This window comes from Odontesthes bonariensis, chromosome 16 (assembly GCF_027942865.1).
Source record: "Odontesthes bonariensis isolate fOdoBon6 chromosome 16, fOdoBon6.hap1, whole genome shotgun sequence".
Classification (NCBI taxonomy): Eukaryota; Metazoa; Chordata; class Actinopteri; order Atheriniformes; family Atherinopsidae; genus Odontesthes; species Odontesthes bonariensis.
In genome coordinates, this window is record NC_134521.1 from 27,613,293 (window position 1) to 27,636,176 (window position 22,884).

A 22,884-nucleotide genomic window follows, 5' to 3' on the forward strand; every position below is an offset into this window, starting at 1 on the left:
ATGCTATGCCACAACCCCGCTGACATAAAACATTCCTCTAAAAAGTAGCTGTAATAACGCATTTCATGTGAGGTACACAATGTGCCTTAAAATAACAGAGCGTAAGTAAATGCCCTTAGTTTCTTTAAGGTTGCACGAAGTCACTAAAATGCCACAGATCAATACAAAGATAATTCTTTGTCAAAATCGATGTTTTTAGAATTATTCTGCTGTTGTTTTTCTTTTCATTTCTGTGTTGTCTCAGTAAAAAAGTTTCTCTTGTTTTCAGTCAGAGGAACAAAGACAACCCTGGAAGCATACAGCGTTTTGGGAGCTGACTACCTCAGAGCAGAGTATCTGAGTCAGGCCAGGGGGATGTCAAGGAGACCGTGTAGGGGGATTTAGGCTCTCGAGGACAGCTTATCCGGTTGAGACAAGCGCAGCTACTCTAGTGAGGGAACAAAATACAAACACTCCACTGTCACGGTGCGTCATGTCTCTGATGAAAACACAAGCTGTTAAAATGCCAACCTGAGGAAACGCAAGATTCTGCTCTGATTCAGGTCAGCCGAGATCTGTGCACATGCTTCAGTTCATCTGAGGTCAACTAACCACACAACTCATACTTTGCCAGAAAAGAATAGGTAGCGCATGAACTTGGTGGTTCATGGTTTTCAATGTGTGTGAGGGATTGTATTTTAGAACCCTCGCATTAGTGTAAAGGTCACATGGATGCAACACAGAAAACTAATTTAGGAAAACCACTTCAGACTCTGCATGATGATCACAGCAGTCTTGGATCGCTTAAGGTGAAAAGTGTTGTCATTAAACCCGAATTCTGTCAGGTATGAATACATATAATCTGCCTCAGTCTGGCTGTGCAGATAAAGTGAATGAGCTGCAAATATTTTGCACTCGAAAGTCCTCTGCTGTCTCCTCCATAAAAGAACAGAGACAGTTGCTGAATTTGATTTTAACCAGACCAGGCCGGCTACAAGGGGAGGGCCTTAAATCCTACGGATTGCACTGGAAAAGGGAAATGTGAAAGAATGCACACAGAAGAATGGACCTTTTTTTTTTTTTTTTTTTCAAAATCCATATTAGTCCATTCGACTCAAAATAATCAAACATATCTAACGTAATCACAAAGGATCGATAATCCTAAGCTTTCCTGGAAGGTTTAAAAACATTGGGCTGCCTATTGACTTGGTCTATATTAATTTTTTTAGATAAGCTTCTTTATAAACTCGATAAGAGAGGAGTTTTATGGAAAAGTTTCTGGCGTTAGCGAACATCAGACCTATGCTCAGTAAATAAGTTTAATGAGAATGCCTGACTATGCTACTGCACTAAAGGCTGCACCAAAGGTTGTGCATCCAAAGATTAAATAATGTTATGCTTTGTGCTGAGATGTGTAATAAAAAAGCACATCAGAACTATCTCACATGCACACAGAATCCACATGCTCGAGGGAGACACCCCAAGTTCAGCAGGAGATGCGTGCTAATTATCATGATAATGCATCCTAATTAAGCTAGGTCTCTTTGGAGACTAAACTTCAAAGGGTTTGTCCATGCACACTGTCATTTTAGTAAGAGATGCTGCTCAGAGGAGAATGTGCTCTTGGGCTACAGACTCCATATCAAATAGCAGTAGGGACTTTAATAAAGAAGACGGTAGGACAATGAATAATAGTCATATGTCTGCTGCCCCACATTTCTCCTATCAACGGACATAATGATGTTCATTTGTTTCCAAAACATGCGCCAACCTAAGTGCCCTATTTACAAAAAAACAGTCACTAATAATGTAAAATCTGCATGCATCCTCATCACTATGCACACTGATCATGAGTCAGTAATAAGTCTCTGGGGAGACATTAAACATCTGCTTTGGATTTGCTAATCAGCTCCTGCTCTGCTAAATGAAGATGCTGTAAGGGAAGAGATATCGTTAATAAGACCCACCTACTCACGCACACACAGCCGTGTGCATGGTGATCGAATGCAGGAACACAAAAAGTATCCAGGAGGCAGCGCTGCGAAGACATTAGAGTAATGAACCTTGTTTTGTGACGTGCACAGCTGTTCAGATATGCGTGTGTGGGGAGTTTGCAAGCCGTCGTTTTAGCACCGTGCATACAAAAATCCATTCACTTCTCTTGGAAACATGCAGTGAAGAATAACCTGAAACTGTTATTCTTCGCTGATTTATTGTCTTGAATTTTGTTTCTAGTATTACATGTATGCATCTAACTGTGATTTGTCTCACCATCATTTCCTACTTATACATAATATAATAGTGTTATTGAGAGGTACAGGTGCCTCTGATATAATCTGTGATAATATCATTGGAATTCATACCATGTTCATACTCAGTTAACAAAACAAAAACTAACTGAAGTTGCTTTTTCAGCAAAAACTCTCATACATATTCAGATTAGCAAGCATTTGATCCTTTGTGGAACAATACCTAATGATACATTGAATTGATTCATTAATTGTTGACATCTTTCTCACCCTTCATGTGTCATAACTTCAAGTCCATCAGATCAGAATCAGGAGTTCCCAGTTAGAAAGGTGGAACCTGACTGTAAAATCCACGTTAATCTAATTATTTTCTTATCTTTTTCTTTTGCAGCTGCAGTGTGTGGTGTTATCATGCCAAGATTAAAGTGCTCTTTTGTCCTGAGGAAGAATGTTTCTGGATGGCTCTGTGTCTGGCAAAGGATTTAAAATATGAGGAAAAGTATCTCACTCGCAAATGTTGTAGAGTTCGGATGTCTGTCAATATGACCAGAACTGGCAGCAAATTTTTAGGGGGATAAACTTTCGCTGCTGTTGGTGTCAAAGTGCTGCAACCAGAAAGAGATTGCACAGATCTGACCTGATTGGGATCGTGTGATCAAGAACTCTCTGCTGTCAAAAAGGAAACTCGGCACAAAACAGCTGTTTGCTAATGGACATACAGGCAAAAATTGGACCTTTAGATAAATGTGCTCTGGGGAAGTTCAAAGATAGAGCTGTCAGATCACAATAACACTAAAAAGGCACAGAGCAAAGACATTTTTCACACAAACTCTGAGGCGCAGAGTTGGAAATGTTATGGTTTGGGGTTTGCTGTCATTTATTTTATCCTGTCTCATGTCAAAGATATCCCGAAATGTCCAAAAACTGATGAAGAACTGGAGATGGATGTTTTAGCATGATAATGATTCCGAGCACACAGACGAGAGCACTGACTGAAGACTGAAACATTGTGCAACTGAAGGAAACAAGCCTATTTTCATCAGCCTTTTGAGTAGATGTTATGGAGCCAAGAGATGGCGATAATACAGATTGACAGAAACAAGATGAACAGCACCAATGATGAATAAATACCAATACTTTCTGGCTGAAAAGCTCCTGAATTCCACCCGGTCTTTTAAACGGTTTATATCAATGAGATCAGAAACAGCGTGGGCTATTATAATTGAAAATAAGAAGTGAGCCGAATGTGAGGACAGATGTTAAAGTAAGAGGAAACAAGAGAGTAAGAAGTGGAGGGTTAGACTAGTCATCCGTAGTCTGTCTGTCTCCTAATTGCTCCCATGGCTCCGCTTGTCAGAACAACAGCAACAATGTGAACTGCTCTGGCAGAGAACAGGCAGCACAATGACCACTCTCTTTTCTTTACTCTATCATTTGCAACATGGAAACATCAAAGCCTGGCTTTTTCTTTCTTTTTCATGTCTGCATTTTAGCTGAATGAGCAGAAACTGGAGCCATCATCGTCCGGCAGTTGAGATGCAGCTGAAATGTGTTTTCAGAATCAGTCTGATCGGCAATGAATTCATAAACATAATGGATTAGATTTCATTTCGACCTGTCATTTAACAGATTTAAGAGTACACAGAGTCCCTTTATCCATCCTGTAGAACACTATATATATCATTTCTGGTCTGTAGCCGTCTTGGGAGTATGATGAGATTCTTGTCTGTGACTTCCAATACAAACCATCATGTTGGTGCATAAGCAGCTTCTCTGCAAATATTGATTATAGTTAGAAACAAACAAAAAAACAGAGATCTCAATGTTTAGATAGCCGTTCACATTGTTCCAAATAACTGATGTGATGATAATGAAACCTGGGATGTATGCGGTATACAACAGCAACTTTAAGATGAGTTTACGGGTTAATCCAGTCTGGTCTCAAACAGGTGTTGAGAATTATGGACTACAAGTAAATAAGGTACTATCCCCGCCTTCATGAAGAAATGACATAAAAGAAAAATAACTAATTTCTGAGCCTGGTCATTCCTTTTATGAGAGCTAATAAATCCCAGTTATTTTAGGAACAAACGTCTCGTGATTTCATTGGATTGTCGTAAAATGGGTACCGTTTTTCGCTCAATGTTCATTAGTTTTATGGTATATCAACTTAATCCCTTTAATCTATTTTTTCCATCTTACTTTTTCTCACTTCTTAACCTCTTTCTCTAAAGCTCATCCGGAGTCAGGTGTTGCAAATTAGTGTTTGTACCTATAAATGAGCCGTTACATTCGTAAATGAATAACCTTTTAAAGGTGGTGTTTAGTTAAGGCCTAATAAACCCTCCCACAGATCCAGGTCTTCAAAGCACACAGAGAAATGAACAGTCGTCTGATAAATGTGCCACCGAACTTTGCAATATACCTTCCCTTGTCATAACCATCCTGTTATCTATCCATACAAAAGAGGAAGGCTATGGATAGTAATTCCTGTTCGGCATTTTCCAAAGGGGCCGATCAAGCCTCGCTACAGAAACCTGAATTAGTAATATCTAATAAGGAAATTTGGATTAGATGGCATAGTGGTACAGGAATATTGATGTCATGGGCAATGGTGGGTTTGAAAACAAAATCCTGAAACTAGATGATACTAAACATTCAAACAGTCCAGCTGCATCGCATTATGACAGCCAAGAGGACTTCATGTTGGACTTGCAGGCCATCGGTGAGGCTCAGACTTCCTTTTTGTCTTGTCTTGAGTTATTACAGAAATTTAGCGAGAAACTTTGCAAGCGGTCGCCTCTGCGTCCTTGAACAAAATCAAGATGGTGGAATTTGGATAGACTTGTTTTTTCTGAACACAAAATGAATTTTCTCCTTGTTTTGCCCTCTGAGATAAAACAGGGCACGCAGTTTTATTCAAATTTTCCCCGTACATTGACTGGGTAAGAGACTTGATTCATGCATATGCATTCACATCTGCTGATATCAATCGGGAGGCTGTGATTAGAGCGCGTTGTCCTTTGAGGTACTGTTTCATATTTGTGCTGAAACAAGAAGCAAAGCGGAACAGAAGCCATCTGCACCTCTAAATCACCCCAAATATCCCTCACAGCAGCAATTCCAGCCTCTGTTCTTCTGTGCTTTTCTCTCCAGCCCTGACAGCATCAAGTTGTCTGTTTGTCAGTGTCTCATGAGGCAGCTTGACAAAGGGGACCTCTTTGAAGTGACAAATGGCTTAGGTCTGAGTTGACTTTGAACCTTCTGGGATGGCAGACTGACCTGGCAACGACTGTTTGTGGTTTAGTGAAGCGTGAAGACATCTGAACAGCACCAACTAGTTGTTCGCTGGTTTTCATTACAAAGCATTTGCTGCCAGTAAGAACATCCTTTTGTCTGTTTTACGCTGACAACTGATTTTAATTGCAAATAATACCATCATGTCCAGCCGAGGTTGCGTGGTTGTGCCTCCTATGTTTGGCTTTCATGGCTCTGCGATCCATGGCTTTTTCGTTTTATCAGAGGCCAATTCTGCAGAATAAAATATCTGTGAATATCTGCCTAAAGGAGCTGGCACAGTTTTAACTGTGAGAGTGCATACTGTATCGATTGAGAGCTTGTGTGCGTACTGCTGGCATGTTATGACACGAAGGAGAAGGAGGGAAAAGAAGAGGATGCGGGTGAAAGGAGGCAAAATGGCGAAGAAGAGTGTAAGCTTGACAGTTGACAGAGTTATGGGGGGATGGGTGTGAGGATGGGAGAGGGGGTGAGAATAAGTAGCTAGTGTGAGGGCAAAAAGTTGCCAGGCTGAATCCCTAAACAGGTTAACCCGCACCTCTGTCACCAATCACTTTCAAAGCTGCCTCAGGGCTAAAGCACAGCTGCCTGGTGCAGATAACAATAATGCAAGTCTATTCCACATTCAAGTATGATCAGGGCTTTTTCATTTGTGTGAAAAAGCAAATAAAGGTAGATGGCCTTATGGCATATTTTCCTTAGGCTGTCTGTTCATAAATATATTCACTTAATACATTTCCTATCACATGTTCTTTCATAGTCTTCCTGAAGGAAAAATGTATTTTCTTGCTGGCGTTGGTTTATCTTGATTTAATTCCCCAGATGAATTTTACTGATCACAACTCGGTTATCTGGAGGTGTAAATGCAGGAATAAAGCTGGTAACATTGGGCCTCATGCAAGAACCGTTCGTACGCACAGATTTGTTCTTAAATCGTCCATACGAGTGATTTAAGAGAATTTGCGCATTCACCAATCTTTTCGTATTTTACGTTTTCTTTCAGGTACGAACTGAATTTACGAGTGATCCAGAGCTGTCGTAGGAGTATCGTAAAATAGTCCGCTGTTATTCAAATCACGTTTGCTTGACTAATGGATTTTATATTTAATTACTTTGAAGCAAACATAAATAAATATATACATTATACCCCATAATTATGCTGACATTATTCTATTTGACTTAAATTGTGCACTAATTGAAGGTTAATTTGAATCTGTAACGGGAAGCGCAGCGGCTGTCTTGCTACTTTTGGATGCCTTAGCACGTCAGGCTCTTGGAAGAGACCGTGTGGAGACAGACGAATGGCTGACATCACAATTAAGATTCCCAAAGACTGTGCTGCTGCAAATATGCAGCTTGCTAGAGCCACAACTCCAGAGAAAAACACGCCGATCAAACCTAATTCCACCACACGTCCAGGTCCTCAACACTCTTGGATTTTTGGCCACTGGAACCTTTCAGAGAGAGACTGGAGACAGATCGGGTGTGTCCCAGTCCTCTGTGAGTCGTGCGCTCCCCTTGGTCATCAAAGCTCTCATCAGTTTATCACCCGTGGTACATCAGATTCCCATACACCACTGTCCAACAAGTACAAATTAAGAGGGACTTTCATGCCGTGGCTGGACTGCCAATCATAATTGGAGCACGAGACGCATATACGTATCAAAGTATCCGTGCTGTCGTGGAGCGCAGTGAGCTGAAGGCCAGGGTGGGTGTGTCTCGATACAGCGGGGGGCAAATAGCCCAGAGAAGGCATGCCAGATTTGCGCAATATTGCCATGAACGGTCTCCTACTACTTGAACCAGCCCAGGCAGACCAGAAGGTGTGGTGCCAGAAGACCCCCCTCATGGACCACCCCATCAAAGGCAACAACTGATTGCACAGCTTTAGTTGCAGTCATCGATCGCCTGCCCATGGCGAGACGTTTTTTTTTTTAAAGCCATTTTCATATCAAACCATTTATTTTTTTATTTCGGTGACATTGCGAACTACAGGTGACACAGAATTAACAGCACTCGTAATTGCTTCCCATTTCTTCGCTTTAGCAGGTCCCGTAATTCCACTGCTGACACTGCTAAAAATGACAGATTTTCCTTTTTGGATCTCTGAAAGCAGAACTTCAATCTCAGAGCCCGTAAAGTTGTTCTTTTTGCGCTTTGATGCCATTATCATGACTCAACACTCAACACTTCCTGGCACAGGAGCGAGGAAGCACAGCTCCTAATATGGTATTATTTTGGGCGTGGAGTATGTAAATCTACTATCCTCGTGCACGTGAACTTAGATACGCACAGGTGTGATTCATCATTTACGCAGGTCGTTTACACACTTTTTCCGAAGTTAAGAGCGTTTGTTGAATCTGACGTGGCGTGTTCGTACAAGACCTTCATACGAAAAAAGTAAGAGAAATTTAGAATAAAAATACGAAAATGTTCTTGCATGAGGCCCATTGAGTCTTCCCCATGTGCTGTGTCTGAGTGCAAAGACTGTAAATGTTTGTATTTCCTTAGTGGCTTTTTTATGTTATTGCTCCATTTTCCTCTCAGCTCTCTTCTGACCTGCTCCTCTCTAACATAACCTTAACAGCTTTTGAATGCAAGCGAGCCTCAATTTGGGTGTAAAATACAAAGTCAAGGAAACATAAGGCCATCCTTAGATAAAATTAAGGGTGAGTTACAGTGAGTAGTCGCTGGGAGATGAGCCAGTCTCCATAAAGGCCTAAAACACTCTGTAAAAGAGAAAGACCTTCAGAAATGGTTAGCAGACTCTTAAAAGATGGGCTATTGTTTCACAGTGTAGAAACATTTGTTCAAGTATCGATGAATGAATCATCAGAGGTGAACCTTTCCTGCACCATCAGCACAAAACTGAGAAGTCGAAGTTTGCAAATGAACAATAAAAAAAGGCTATATGTCTTTTGGAAACAAGTCCTATGGACTGATTAAGTCATTTCTTGGCTGAATGAAGCATAGGAGGTGCTTAAATAAAATAATCTCTTTGTAGATTTTAAGCACGGTGGCATGTGGATCATACTTTAGGTCTGTATTGCAAACAGTAGCACACGGAACATCTCACTAGTAGAAAGAAGATATGATTAAATTACAGTAAACAGCAACAAATTCTAGAATCAAACATCTCTGTAAGAAGCCTGAGGATTAAAGGAGGAAGGATTCTACAACAGAATAACAATCCTAAACACACCTCAAAATACAACACTGGATTACCTCAAGAGGCACAAGTTCCTGGAAAAGACTTTCAAAGAAAGAGACCTTTTGCAAAAAGAATGAGCAAAAATCCCCTAAAAGAACAAAAGTTTTATCTAATTTTTGTTATTTTCAATGCAGAAAATAAAAGATGAGACCCAAATTTTGACAATGGAAGTCAAGGTTGGTACAAAAAAAGGCCTTTTTAATGTTCAGATTTCTATAGACAGGTGATCACAGGGGAGATAATGTGTTTTACACACTGTCTATCACACATAAAAAGCATCTGGAAACCTTTACTCTGATGTTCTTCCCTGTTAAATTTAGCCACATGAACTTTCGTACACTTGTACAATACTTAGATGAGTAATACCGTTGGTAAAGATTACAGTTTTTCCCCCGTTGTTCATAGTCTGTATGTGAGCATCAGTGTGGGTGTTTAACTGGGATCCGATGAAGACTATAAACCCTCCCTGTAATCAGCGTACTATTAGTCATCCCTACAAAGCAGCGAGGAACAATATGTGAAAATGGAGGCTGTGTAAGGTTTCCAACCCACAGCAGTAATTAGCTCCAACCTGACGAACAGCGAAGGCCGTTTGTGGAGGCGGCAGACTGCGGCAAAGCTTTTATCTGAAGGCAAAATGGAGGTAATAATGGGATAATTGTTTTGGACGATGGCTGCCTCTCCCACAGCTACTTGCACAGTCCTGCTAACTTCTGCTGGCAGAGAGCATGTCCAGTTTGGCAGTCACATGCGCACTCTCATGTGGTAAGACAGTATGCATGTGTGTGAACGTGTTTGTGCACGATTAGGTTTCCGTTGGCATTTTTCTGAGAGTGAGTGTTCAACTTGTAGTTGTACGCTTGTGGATTTGAAGTGTGTGTGTGGCTGAAAGCCATCCAACTGCACCGTGTTCTCTGAGAAAGCAGCACAAACCGAGCTAGACCACACAAATGAAATCGTCCCTTCATCAATCTCTGCTCCTGCATCTATCAGTTCCTGCCTGACAGCACTAGCCTCATGCTTTCCTCTCATCTAATCCACATTTTGATTTCATCCTTTCATGAGAAAGTCTGCAGTATGGTGGGAGAGACTTTCTGCAGCACAGGCTGCAAGCTGAATTCAGACGACCTTTGTTTTCAATCATTGCATCCTCCTGACTCCGGACGTTTGGTTTCCATGGTTACATTGGTATTTAGTGGTCATGTTACAGTGTCTCATATGTTTACACCCTGTCTAAGACTGTATGTATAAATATACACATCAATTATATAATCTGTCTCAAACACATAGAACAGTCTCCTGCTATCCTATATGCATATTCCATCTGTGCAACATGTTCATTGTCATATTGATATTATCCATATATCATGTGTATGAGTGTGCAGTTTCAACCACTACAGCAGATGCATTTTTTGTGCCATGCTGGTGGGCATCAGGTAGGCTCATTCTGACTTGGAAAATAAATTATATTAAGAAATCTCATGGACGATGATGGGGGTAAGGTGGGGATCGTTTTTGGACATTTGTCATTAATGGCTATGAAACATTTGGAGTGAGCCAGACTCTAAGGGACAATGGTCCCAAACGTAAGAGAAACACAGACATTTCTTTTTCACTCTCTTTTAAATGACCCACTGAACACCATGAATGTAATAGTTTGCACTCAATAAAAACACGTTCTTCTACATGTTTTTCACACAAAATGAGCCTCAACACTATCTGATCTTCATATTCAAGGGTTATCCATATTTTCTTATTTACAGTAATCAAAGTGTCAGCAGTGACTCTTTCCTCCTTAATTTGCCATTCAGCTAAGTCAGTCAATCTATGTTTTTCAGAGCACTTATCTTGTCCTAGCAACCTTGCAAAGATCTCTCAAGGTTCAACTTGCTCCAGGCTGTATTTTAGCTTGTTAATGAGGTGGGAAATGTTCGCTCCTCTGTTCTTCCACGGAACAAAACAACTACAGGGAATTCACTTTAGCTTGTGTCTGCTGGGAGTTATCAGAGAGACAGAGATGGAGGGAAGGCTAAAGGACAGACGACGGGGTGCAAATCAAGGAGACCGTCCTTGCTGTGGATTTAAAAGAAAACTCAAGTTAAAGGGGAGGCGGCGGGCACAGTGGAAGTGATGACACGTTAACCTCGTCGAAGGGGAATAATCTTTGGGAAACAGAATGATGGAGAAGAGATAGATGGGTGATATAGACAAGGAGAAAGCAGAACGCCTCTTTTTTAGTAACAAACAACCAGCCTGCTATTTTCCTACTCACTCCTATTTTTCTGCTTTCCTTGCTAAAGGATCACTCTGTGTTCACCAAAACAGTCCTGGCTGAGTGTCTCATAGTCCGAGAAGGCTGCAGCTCAACGTCTGAAACCTGAAATGTCATTTACAAATAAAGCTGCATTGACACTGCATAGAAGCTGTTTGCATTTTTTTTTAAAAAGGGAAAAATCAGCCCTGTGAGCAGAGATATGCAAAGAGCAAAAAGAAAAGAGAAAGACTTAGATGCTGGGTGGTAAGCAGAAACAAGGCAGTGATGGAGCGCAGATTAGAGAGCATTTTACACTGATCTCCTCATCTATTAACACAATCTGCAAAGCTTTGAAGAGAGATGTGCGTGCAAGCATTTCATCAAGAAATGTTTGCTCTGCAGAGTAGCATGCAACACACTATGCTGTACGTGTGTGTGTATGGCTGCCGAATCAGCTCTGCTGTCAAGTAAAGCAAGCGGTTCAGCTGAGCACCCAAAACCAACTGAAATGCATTTCTGCCTCACAAAAACTGATGTTGTGAGGCAAGCCAGAGAAGTAAGTAAGTAAGTAATTTTTATTTATAGAGCACGTTTAAAACAGTTTACACTGACCAAAGCGCTGTACATATGATATGGCTAAAAAAAATAGAAAAATAAAAGCAAATCAGAACAAGCAAAATATAAAATCAAACACAAAGAGAGTAAGAAAGACAAATACAGAAATACAATTGACAAATAGACAGCACTAACAAATAAATAGCAACATAAAGCTAGGAAGCAGGGAAGGCCAGGGAGTATAGGTGGGTCTTGAGCCTTGATTTAAAGGTGGTCACAGAGGGAGACAGTCTAACATCTCGGGGAAGACAATTCCACAGACGTGGGGCTGCTACTGCAAAAGCTCTATCGCCTTTTTGCTTGAGGTGGGTGCGGGCCACAGAGAGAAGACCCTTGTCGGCAGATCTAAGGGACCTGGATGCTGAGAAGGGATGGAGGAGGTCTGAGATATATGAGGGAGCCAACCCATGCAGTGCCTTATATACAATCAGCAGGACTTTAAAGTGGATCCTAAAGCTAATGGGGAGCCAGTGTAAGGAGGCCAGTACAGGGGTGATGTGTTGATATTTTTTGGTGCCAGTTAGCAGCCTTGCAGCTGCATTCTGTACCAATTGCAGACGAGAAAGTTGGGACTGGGGGAGACCAAGATAGAGGGAGTTGCAATAATCTAACCGGGATGTATGAAATGCATGAATTACTGTTTCTAAGTCCTTGGGAGACAGGGAGGGTTTGAGATGGGAAATAATTCTCAGCTGATGGAAGCTACTCTTGATAACAGAGCTAATCTGCCTTTTAAAACAGAGCTATGGTGACACCTAGATTTTTGGCATGTGGCTTGACAAAAGGGGAGAGGTGGGCTAATTGTCCTTCGATCAGGGGCCTAGCTTTAGGAGGGCCAAAAATGATGACCTCTCTCTTACCATCATTTAGCTGAAGGAAGTTACTACTCATCCAGCGCTTAATATCCTGGAGACAATCCAGAAGAGGCTGAATGGAGTTATCAGATTTTAGGGGCAGGTATAGCTGGGTGTCATCGGCATAAAAGTGAAAAGAGATGTCATAACGCCGGATGATGACGCCAAGGGGGAGCATGTATAAACAAAACAGCAAAGGGCCCAAAATGGAGCCTTGCGGGACCCCATAAGAAACAGGAGCTGAGGAGGAAGAGGAGCAACCAAGGGATACAGAGAAGGTTCTGTGTCTGAGGTAGGAGCTGAACCAGAGTAATGCTGTCCCCTTTATGCCTACCCAGTCCTCAAGACGGGATAGGAGGGTGTTGTGGTCCACAGTATCAAACGCTGCACTGAGGTCCAAAAGAACCAGGATCGCATTTTGACCTGAATCTAAAGTATGAAGCAGATCATTGGTGACTTTTAGCAGAGCCGATTCAGTACTGTGGAGTGTTCTAAAACCTGACTGGAAGGGCTCAAGGATGTTATGCTCAGCCAGGAAGGGAAGCAACTGGGCCAGCACTACTTTCTCCAGTACCTTGGAAAGGAAAGGAAGTTTAGAGATGGGACGGTAATTATTTAAAGAATTTGCATCCAGGTTGGGCTTTTTAAGCAGGGGTTGGGCCACTGCATGCTTAAAGCAGGCAGGGACAGCGCCAGATGTCAAACAGGAGTTGACAACTAACTGTATGGAAGGGCCCAGCACATCAAAAGCATCTTTAAAAATAGAAGAGGGGACAACATCACCAGGGGAAGATGTGGGTTTCATACAGAGGACTATGTCCTTGAGATCTGCCAGCGATACATCAGCAAAGTGACTAAAAGTAAATAAAGGGCCTGAAGACACCTTAACTGCGGGGGAAGGCAGAGGAGGGGGAGAGAACGGTGCTCTGATGTTTTCAATTTTATCAATGAAAAATGTTTTAAATTTCTCACAAGCATCAGCATTTGTGAAGGGAGCCGGTGAGAGTGGAGGGTTGGTGATTTGATTAATAGTGTGAAACAGGATTTTGGGTCTGTTAGCATGTTGATTGATAATATCAGAGAAGTATTTAGCTCTGGCTGCTTCGGCAGCTGCCTGGAAGGATGCTAAAGTAGATTTAAAAATGTCATGGGAGATTGTAAGACGGTCTTTTAGCCATTTCCTTTCAGCTCTCCGGCAGGCCTGCCTGAGTGAGTGGGAGGCATCATCTAACCAGACTTGAGATCTAAATTTTGGGCGCTTGTGAGGAGCTACCATATCCAGAATGGCTAGGCAGGAGGAGTGGAAGAGAGCAACAATATCATCTGGGCTGGATGAGACAGAAGAGGCTGAGGACATGGTAGTAGCAATGGACTCTTTGACAAAAAAGTCAGAGAACTGAGCTATTAACTGAGAATTTATACAGCGAGAGTAGCGGCCAGTAGCTTTAGCCGCCTGCACAGGGTTAGAGATGACAAAGTTAAATAAAACAGGTAGATGGTCAGAGAAGGACGTTTCCTCAACCATAATATTGTCTACAGAAAAACCATAAGATAAAACAAGATCAAGGGTATGACCTAATATGTGGGTGGCTTGATCAATATGTTGACTGAGACCAAATGCATTCATAGCATCACAGAACTCTTTTACCATTGGCTTATCTGGGCAGCATACATGAATATTAAAATCACCCAGTACTAGTAACCGGTCATGCAATGACACAAAATGAGAGAGGAAACCTGAAAATTCAGCAATAAAATCTTTATCTGGTTTAGGAGGTCTATAAATCAACACACACACCAGCGAGTTCGTTTTAGATTCCACTGTCATGCATTGAAGTTCGAAGGTACTGTAAATCTCTGTTGGAAGCGACCGGATTTTCACGGCATTTTTGTATACAAGAGCTACGCCACCACCTCTTCCAACACGTCTCGGGGTACTAACAAATGAATAGTTTGTGGGACACAGTTCACCGAAGGCAGCAGAAGAAAAATCCGCTGCAGCATTTGGACCAGCTCTAACAGGTAACCATCTAATAACATCTTTGGACTCTGTCTTGCTTTTTGTGCTGTGTAATGAAAGTGGCCCAAATCTAAAAGTCACCAACAGATCCGTCCAAAGTATCATAAAGACATTGGCAATGCAAGATGTACTAATAATAAGTGACTGCTGAAACATTGTTTGGAGTTGAAGAGGCACTGTTGGGATAAGTGTCAACATTGGAAAGGTGTGAACACAATGCATTTTTTTTTGTCTGGAATTATTCATATGACAACCCAGATAAAATGACAGCAGGATGAGCATACATATGAGTATAAAGGAAAGGAGTCACACAAAACTCGCTCTATTACTTCTTTTAATTGTTTACTTTTTGTTCTGACTGTTTTCAACATACTGTGAGTTAAGCTCTTTTTATTTGACTATTTAACATTATTTTACTACAGTATAATCAGACTTAAACTATTTAATAAGTGCTTTGATCTCAAGCACTGTCCATGGTCCTGAACCGTGTGAAATAATGACAAATGACACTGAAGTGAACGTTTATTTAACAAAGTGGGAGAGTTAACAGCCTTTTTTAAAAAGAGCCAAACATTCCAGCTGAAATGGTTTCAACAACTTAACAAGTGGCAAACACTTGTTCACCTGACAGCAAATTATTTCCATCAGATTGTTGTTGCTCCACCTGACAACCATCATGGCTGCTTATTTATGCGACTCCTGGTGAATTGTTTTGGTAATTGTTGAAATAAAGTGGAAGCATCTATGTTCAAAAGTTGAAGTATTATTAGTAGTTCACCACAGAACTTTCCACTCCAACTGGTATTTTTTTTCAGATGTAGATTAATATTAATTTGTGAATGTGATCCACCAGCTGTGTGAGGCTGTATTCAAAAACCCTTGAAATTCCTGGATGTGTCGCACCAATGTGGCAGCAGCTCTGATCCTATTGCGTGTATTTTGTTGTTGGCTTTTTAGTTTGTATTTAGATTTTTCTATGCTGGTTTAAAAGCTGTGCTGCTTGACTGATTTCTTCTCGTACATTTGACATTCTTTAGCATCTGGTCTCATCATATAATGAGTTAAGATGCCTACAGAAAGTTGTTTAAAATAACAGCAATAGCTAAAAAGGCTTTCAAAAACAGAGAAAAAGACCATAAATTCCTTGATGAATCGAAGAGAAAATATGGTGCATGTCACGCAGAAGTATAATGGATAAAGAGATAAAGTTTAAACCATATTTTCCCTTTATCCTAATGGGAAATGTGAGATCGCTTATTTGATGATAATGGTAGAATTCTGGGGTTTAGCAGTTTTTCGGATTACACTAAAGTGAAACAGTGTCACCCATAAACTGAGAGCCCCAAAGTTCTTCCACAGACCTCATAAAGTGCCCTGAGATAACATTTATTGTGGATTGCTACTATTCAGTGTACACTAAACTGAACTCAATTGATTACTGTACCATGATATATGATTTAATTCAAACTGAAAACTCTAACCTTCTGCTGTATTCAAAATCATAAAGGGCACCAAGGAGAAGCTGGACAAGACTTAATTGACACATTTGTCCATCAGTGTAAACAAGTCACCTCGATCATCTCATGGCTTTAGAGAACTGTGGAAGCCCAGTTTCCTACTTTACCTTGTCAACAATGGTCCTTAAACAGCCTCAGTCTGTCTGACACAGACTGATTTCACAGCCTTTTTTCATATCCACCTTCTAATTATCTTCTCTCCTGCTCCAGAAAAGCCTTTCAAGCATAATAACACTTCTCCATTACATACAAGTGTCGACACCGAAACATTTGCACACCTACGCTTGTGCACTCTTTCTCCTTTCTTTCTCTCTGTCAGGGTTGCTATGGAAGTAGGTTTTCTTTGCAGCCATGACAACGTGAGTTCTCTTTGGTCTCCCCTAGCGACATAAAACCATAACAGACATCACCTAGGTGATGTAGATGTTTTTGAAACGGTGACTCAGGGATTCATAGACTCAAATTGTACTATTTGTTGGGCAGCGGTCGAAAAGTACTGCAGCTTGTATGCAAATACAACAATGTTGTATCCAGAGTGACAGTGCTGGTCCTGGAGTAAAATGTTGCTGTGAGCGGTTTACGTCTTACATGTTAGCAGCGTTTAACTGCTGTGCTGCAACTGGCTCGGGTCAAGCAGTGGCCCCTCCAAGAAATCACCAGATACATCTGAGGGGTTATCAGAGTGTTTCTGCTTTCAAACTATCATCTAATCTTTGATTTTTGTCTCTGATTGAGCTGTGTGCAGCTAGTAGCAAATGGGAAAATGACAAAAATGCTCCAGCAGGGTGTTCCAATTCTCGGTATCTTGCATGTAATCAGAGTCCTTGTATGATTATCACATACCATCCACATAAGTAATAATACAATGAGATTTTCAATTGTGTGACTGCTTACTTTCAGTCTCTCAGACACCCCGTCAGTAAAGCTGATGGTGAACTCCTCCACCTTGGGGACCTTCAGCCGCTTCTTCTCTGTCTGGTACTCCGTGCGAGTTTTCACCACCACCTCCAAGAAGAGAGAAAGTTCCAGTTAGAGCAGTTGGATGGAGAAATTTATGAAGTCACAATGATGTATTCTGACAATTTGAATCAAATGGCAGCTGTGAAAGTATTCAGCGTTGTGAGGGAAGTTTGAAAGATAAAAATAAACAGAAGATAAAAGCGGGTAAATAGATAAAGTCCAGTACAAAGAGTGCTGCCAGCTGGAAGTGTTTGTTGCCCAACACTGCCCTCCATGTTGCATAAATGCTTCAAACTCATTCTTGTGTTAACATGAGTAGGGTTTAGGAGAGATAATGATAACTTGAGGACAAAAATCTTTAGTTTTAGATACTCAACTGTATTCTTTGAATATTGTATAAACATGTGTGAAATATGTAGCCGAAAGGATCATGTCATGTGTCGTTGGAAATATGAGACTGAAAGCACAAGAGTTCAGAAGTCGGTCCACTTCACTGGTCAGTAACCAGCTGTTGTTATTAAATCATGAAATTTTAAAAACACGTGGAACACAAAAACATATCATTGCACAAATGCCATTTCGCAGTATCTGTGCATGTGACTGGCAAAAGAAGAAACCTTCTCTTCAGATAAAACCCAGCACCCACCCAGAGTCCACCTACAGCAAAGCCTTCGTGTCAGACATTGCTTTCTTAATTATAGCTGCTGCCACCAATTCAAGAGCACCAGAGTGAAGTGAAAACTGTGTTCTATGTTGGCAACTGAAAGAAAAACAAAAAGGAGAGACGAAATATTTCGTTCAAGCTCTTATCAAAGCAAAGCAGCAAGACTCAGATGTATTTGTGCTGAGTATCTACAGGACCGTCTGTAATTCCAGTCAATCAAATATGCAAACAGCACAAGAGGAGCTGATTAAACATTAATCATCTTGATTAAATCATCTCTTCATCCGGTTTGAACTTGTGTCATACAACTGCAAAGGGGATTGATCCCTTCTCTCCCTTTAGAAAAAAGGTTTAGTGTTTTATTCATAAAGAAACCCCAAAAAACACCAGAATCAAAGATCTTAAGAACATCTTCTGTTGCCTTCCACCCTGGAACTTACCAAAGACCTACGCTCTCACAGCTCAGTCTCTCGGGATTAAAGATGAAACAGCAATCATTGTAGTAGCAGGTTTGAGGAATCTCATACAGGGGAAGATGCGCAGAAAAGAGAAGCTCTGACAGGTTTCCTACAGGGAATATCAGTCCTAAAGAAATACAGCGATGGGGAGACACAAAGAGGCTGAGTTTGACCAGCAAAAAAACGGATTTTCTAAATTTCACTTTGTTGTTCTTCATGTCCCATTCATTCAATTCATTTTTCATTTCCAGAAAGTTTTTGAAGAAATATGCTGTATATCTACAGGTTTCACTGTAATAAACTGTTGGGCTCTTCTACAGAATGTGGAGGCATGTCTAATTGATTATATGTTGATACATTTTAAAAGGGAGCTGTGTCAGCAGGCTGTGCTGTTGTTTGGGCTGGAATCATTAGCTCACCTTCTCGGAGAGTCTGTCAGTCTTGTTGACATACAACAAGGCTTCAGCCATGCAAGAAAGAGAGAGACACGGCATATTAATACTTCATAAAGCAGCCGGTGTATGTTTGTAGCATCAAGCAGTGGAAGAAAATCAGGTGGGAAGTATTAAAGTAGCTACTGTACAGTGGTGTGTTATTCCCCTAAAAAACACTGTGTTACAGAGCCAGGGCAGGGGGTAATACTCCAAGAGAAAAACTCAAGAATTTAAAAAAATTCGAATAGAAAATTCAACTCAATGAGAGACACACTATGAGCTTTGAGACTAGAGAAAAACCAATGACCGCACACAGGGGGAAGTAATCCATTAATGAAACACAGGTGAGGAGCAATAATCTGACATGACATACGTGTAGAGCAACAACACAGGAAGCAGATCTAACTGTGGTGCTCAATTCTGTATCTGAAAGCACTCGATCTCTGACTGCTGAGTTGTACGCAGAAGACTACATACTGCAGTCATCATAATAAGGATTCAAACGCTTTTGGACACTGATTGGATAATTTTCTTGCTGCAGTGAATGATGTCTTTTTGGTTGGTCACCCTCTTTTCTTTGGTGCAATGCATTAGGCTGTATAACTTCTGAGTTAGCTATCATTGATCCAACACTACTTTTCACCATGAATAGTGTTTGTATCCACTGCTCTTGCAAAAGGAAGTGATGTAATAGATCTTCATGTAATATTCCCCCCTTCCGTGATGCATTCTTATTTTTCTTTCCTTTTCCATGTGATCATACAGTTAAATATTTAGAGGATTTTCTTTTCTTTTTAAAAGAGACTATGTAGTGTACCTGCAACATGGCAGGGAAACCAGACTTGTTGTGTTGTACAGCATTACTACATTCTAACAAAAGCTGCCTCTAATGCAGACGCATAGCATGAGACAGGCACTTCAACTCCTGCATGCATTCAGGTTCAGTGCTCCCCTGCTGTATGTGTTGAAATGTACCAGCTTACGTTATTAGAATCCTAACAAACATTTTCTGTAAGCAAAAATCTGGTTTCTAACAGGTAAACTTGTTGGAGAAATGAACTTGAAGGAGTGAATGGCTATATCCATTCATCTTGTGGAGGGCATAAATGTCTGTTCCTGTCTATCCAATAAGTTACGAGTGTCCTGGAACCAAGAGATGGTGCCAGGATGGTGCAACGGAATACAATAAGGGGATCACCGAGGTCAGAAGGAAGTTGGTACTTTACATCCTCTGGGAACCTTGAACTTTTTGTGGTCAGTGTCTACGTCATGGTGGTGTAACAGAAAATGTGAAAGGATGTTCAAAGCCGTTTATCAGTAAGATTAATGGTTTGTACAACAGGTTAGAAATCTGATAGTTGGTTAGATGGTTCCTTTGTGCCACCCTCTGACATTTCCATCCACTAGAGCCACACACTTGAGTACACTAACAGATTGTCAGAGGAAATCACGAATGGAAAATAAAAGACTGCTTCTGTGAAGTGAGACAGCAAGAAAATTGGAAAGTTTATTACTCCATTACTTATATTACTTATTATTTTACATCCAGCATTGTTAGATAAGACCTCTGTTCATAAATTAATGGTTTTCTATAAAGCACTGGGACCTTTCTAATCAGAGAAGGTGCTGCTGATGGCTAAAGGGGGCTAAATGAGCCAAGCTGATTGATGGCCCCTTCATTATGTAATAAGAAATAGGGTACTGAGAGTTAGTTTGGGAAAGAGTAATGAAGCAACACACAACGCTGGTGTGATTGAACCTAGAGGCTCTGGAGGTTTTATTGTGAAATGACTTGGAGAAAGAGAAAGTTGAGCTGAAATTTGAGACAAGCCTGATGTCGAATGCTGCTGTACTTAAAGCTGTATGGCATCTGGGCTCCAGGAACCCAATCAAATGCAGTATTCACCCACTACAGCTGTCAACTTTATAAAGGAGCTTTCTGGAGCCAACTGGAATCTTTGCAGTTCAGGTAGTGGAGGCAGTTTGTTTGTACAGCGGTTTCTGGCTTTGTCTCAAAGTGACAGTGAGACACTCAGAGGCAGCACAATCAGCTACAAGGACACTGAGACATTGGGCCTCATGCAAGAACATTTTGGTGTTTTTAATCTAAATTTCTCTCACTTTTTTCGTACGAAGGTCTCGTACAAACACGCCACGTCATATTCAACAAACGCTCTTAACTTGGGAAAAAGTGTGTAAATGACCTGCGTAAATAATGAATGAGTGTTGAGTCGTGAGAATGGCATCAAGGTGCAAAAAGAACAACTTTACGGGCTCTGAGATTGAAGTTCTGCTTTCAGAGATCCAGAAAGGAAAATCTGTCATTTTTAGCAGTGTCAGCAGTGGAATTACGGGACCTGCTAAAGCGAAGAAATGGGAAGTTATTACGAGTGCTGTTAATTCCGTGTCACCTGTTTGTAATGTCACCAAAATAAAGAAGAAATGGTTTGATATGAAAATGGCTTTAAAAAAAAAACGTCTCGCCATGGCCAGGCGCTCGATGACTGCAACTAAAGCTGTGCAATCAGGTGTTGCCTCATCATGATGGCACTTTGATGGGGCGGTTAATGAGGGGGGTCTTCTGGCACCACACCTTCTGGTCTGCCTGGGCTGGTTCAGGTGGAGACCCTCGTTCATGGCAATATTGTGCAAATCTGGCATGCCTTGTCTGGGCTATAGAGCAATTTGCCCCCCCGCTGTATCGAGACACACCCACCTGGCCTTCAGCTCAGTGCGCTCCACAACAGCACGGGGGCTTTGATGCGTATGTGTGGGCAGTCTATTGCTGGGTGGAATTGGGTTTGATCTGTGTGTTTCTCTCTGGAGTTGTGGCTCTAGCAAGCTGCATATTTGCAGCAGCACAGTCATTGGCAATCTCAATCGTAATGTCAGCCATTTGTCTGTCTACATGGTCTCTGAGCACACATGCACTAAGGCATCCAAAAGTAACAAGTCAGCCGCTGGTTACGCTTCCCATTGACCTTGTTCTATACAGAGTCAAATGAACCTTCAATTAGTGCATAATTTAAGTCAAACAGAATAATGTCAGCATCATTATGGGGTATAATGTATATATTTATTTATGTTTGCTTCAAAGTAATTAAATATTCAATCCATTAGTCAAGCAAACTTGATTGGAATAACAGCGGACTATTCTACGAAACTCCTACGACAGGTCTGGATCACTCGTAAATTCTGTTCGTACCTGAAAGAAAACGTAAAACACGAAAAGATTGCAGAATGCGCAAATTCTCTTAATTCACTCGTACGCACGACTTAAGAACAAATCTGTGCGGTCGAACGGTTCTTGCATGAGGCCCATTGATCTTGTTCTTTTTCTATCCATCCACCTCCTCTGGCTTGTTCTCCATTCCCTGCCCTGTCCACTGAAGAGCATAAGTACACTCTGAAAGCAAAGAAACTGTCTGGACATTCTGACTTTTTAGTTGTATGGGATGAACAGAAACCTGTGACTGTAAATCAGTGCCGCAAAAGAATAGAAGATCAATAAATTAAGTTAGGAGTCAAGTCATGCTGTTTCAATCTATGGTAAATTATTTAATAACCAACTGTAGTGTGGAAACGTTTTTTTTATTTAATAAATGGTGATTTATAAATTCATAAAATTGTGGAAATAATCATCCGCATTGCCACATTCATTGGACAATAATGCTGTAATTATTTAGAAGCCCGTTAGATTTGCGCGGCTTGTGAGAATTAAAATAGTGATTTATAAGTTAAGCATCGAATTGTCATCGCAAGCAAAAATATTCTCACAAACCACAAATCAAACTGGTTTCTGAATAACAAATTATTAGGTATTAATAATTATTGTCCAACGAATGTGGTGTTTCAGATCAGTCACCCTTTCGATGACAATGCTCGTCAAACTCAGCCTCTTTGCGTCTCCCCATCGCTGTATTTCTTTAGGACTGATATTCCCTGTAGGAAACCTGTCAGAGCTTCTCTTTTCTGCACATCTTCCCCTGTATGAGATTCCTCAAACCTGCTACTACAATGATTGCTGTTTCATCTTTAATCCCGAAAGACTGAGCTGTGAGAGCGTAGGTCTTTGGTAAATTCCAGTGTGGAAAGCAACAGAAGACAGTCTTAAGATCTTTGATTCTGGTGTTTTTTGGGGTTTCTTTATGAATAAAACACTAAACCTTTTTTCTAAAGGGAGAGAAGGGACCAATCCCCTTTGCAGTTGTATGACACAAGTTCAAACCGGATGAAGAGATGATTTAATCAAGATGATTAATGTTTAATCAGCTCCTCTTGTGGTGTTTGCATATTTGATTGACTGGAATTACAGACGGTCCTGTAGATACTCAGCACAAATACATCTGAGTCTTGCTGCTGCTTTGCTTTG

General features: G+C 41.0%; 1 protein-coding gene across 1 annotated transcript in view; it reads right to left on the bottom strand.

Moving 5' to 3' along the window:
- Positions 1-22,884, bottom strand: part of nsg2 (neuronal vesicle trafficking associated 2) — a 52,213-nt gene that overhangs the window by 12,335 nt on the left and 16,994 nt on the right. The window contains exon 3 of the mRNA XM_075486743.1: positions 16,891-17,001. Coding sequence (XP_075342858.1) covers positions 16,891-17,001 — 111 coding nt within the window. The remainder of the gene's footprint in view (positions 1-16,890; positions 17,002-22,884) is intronic.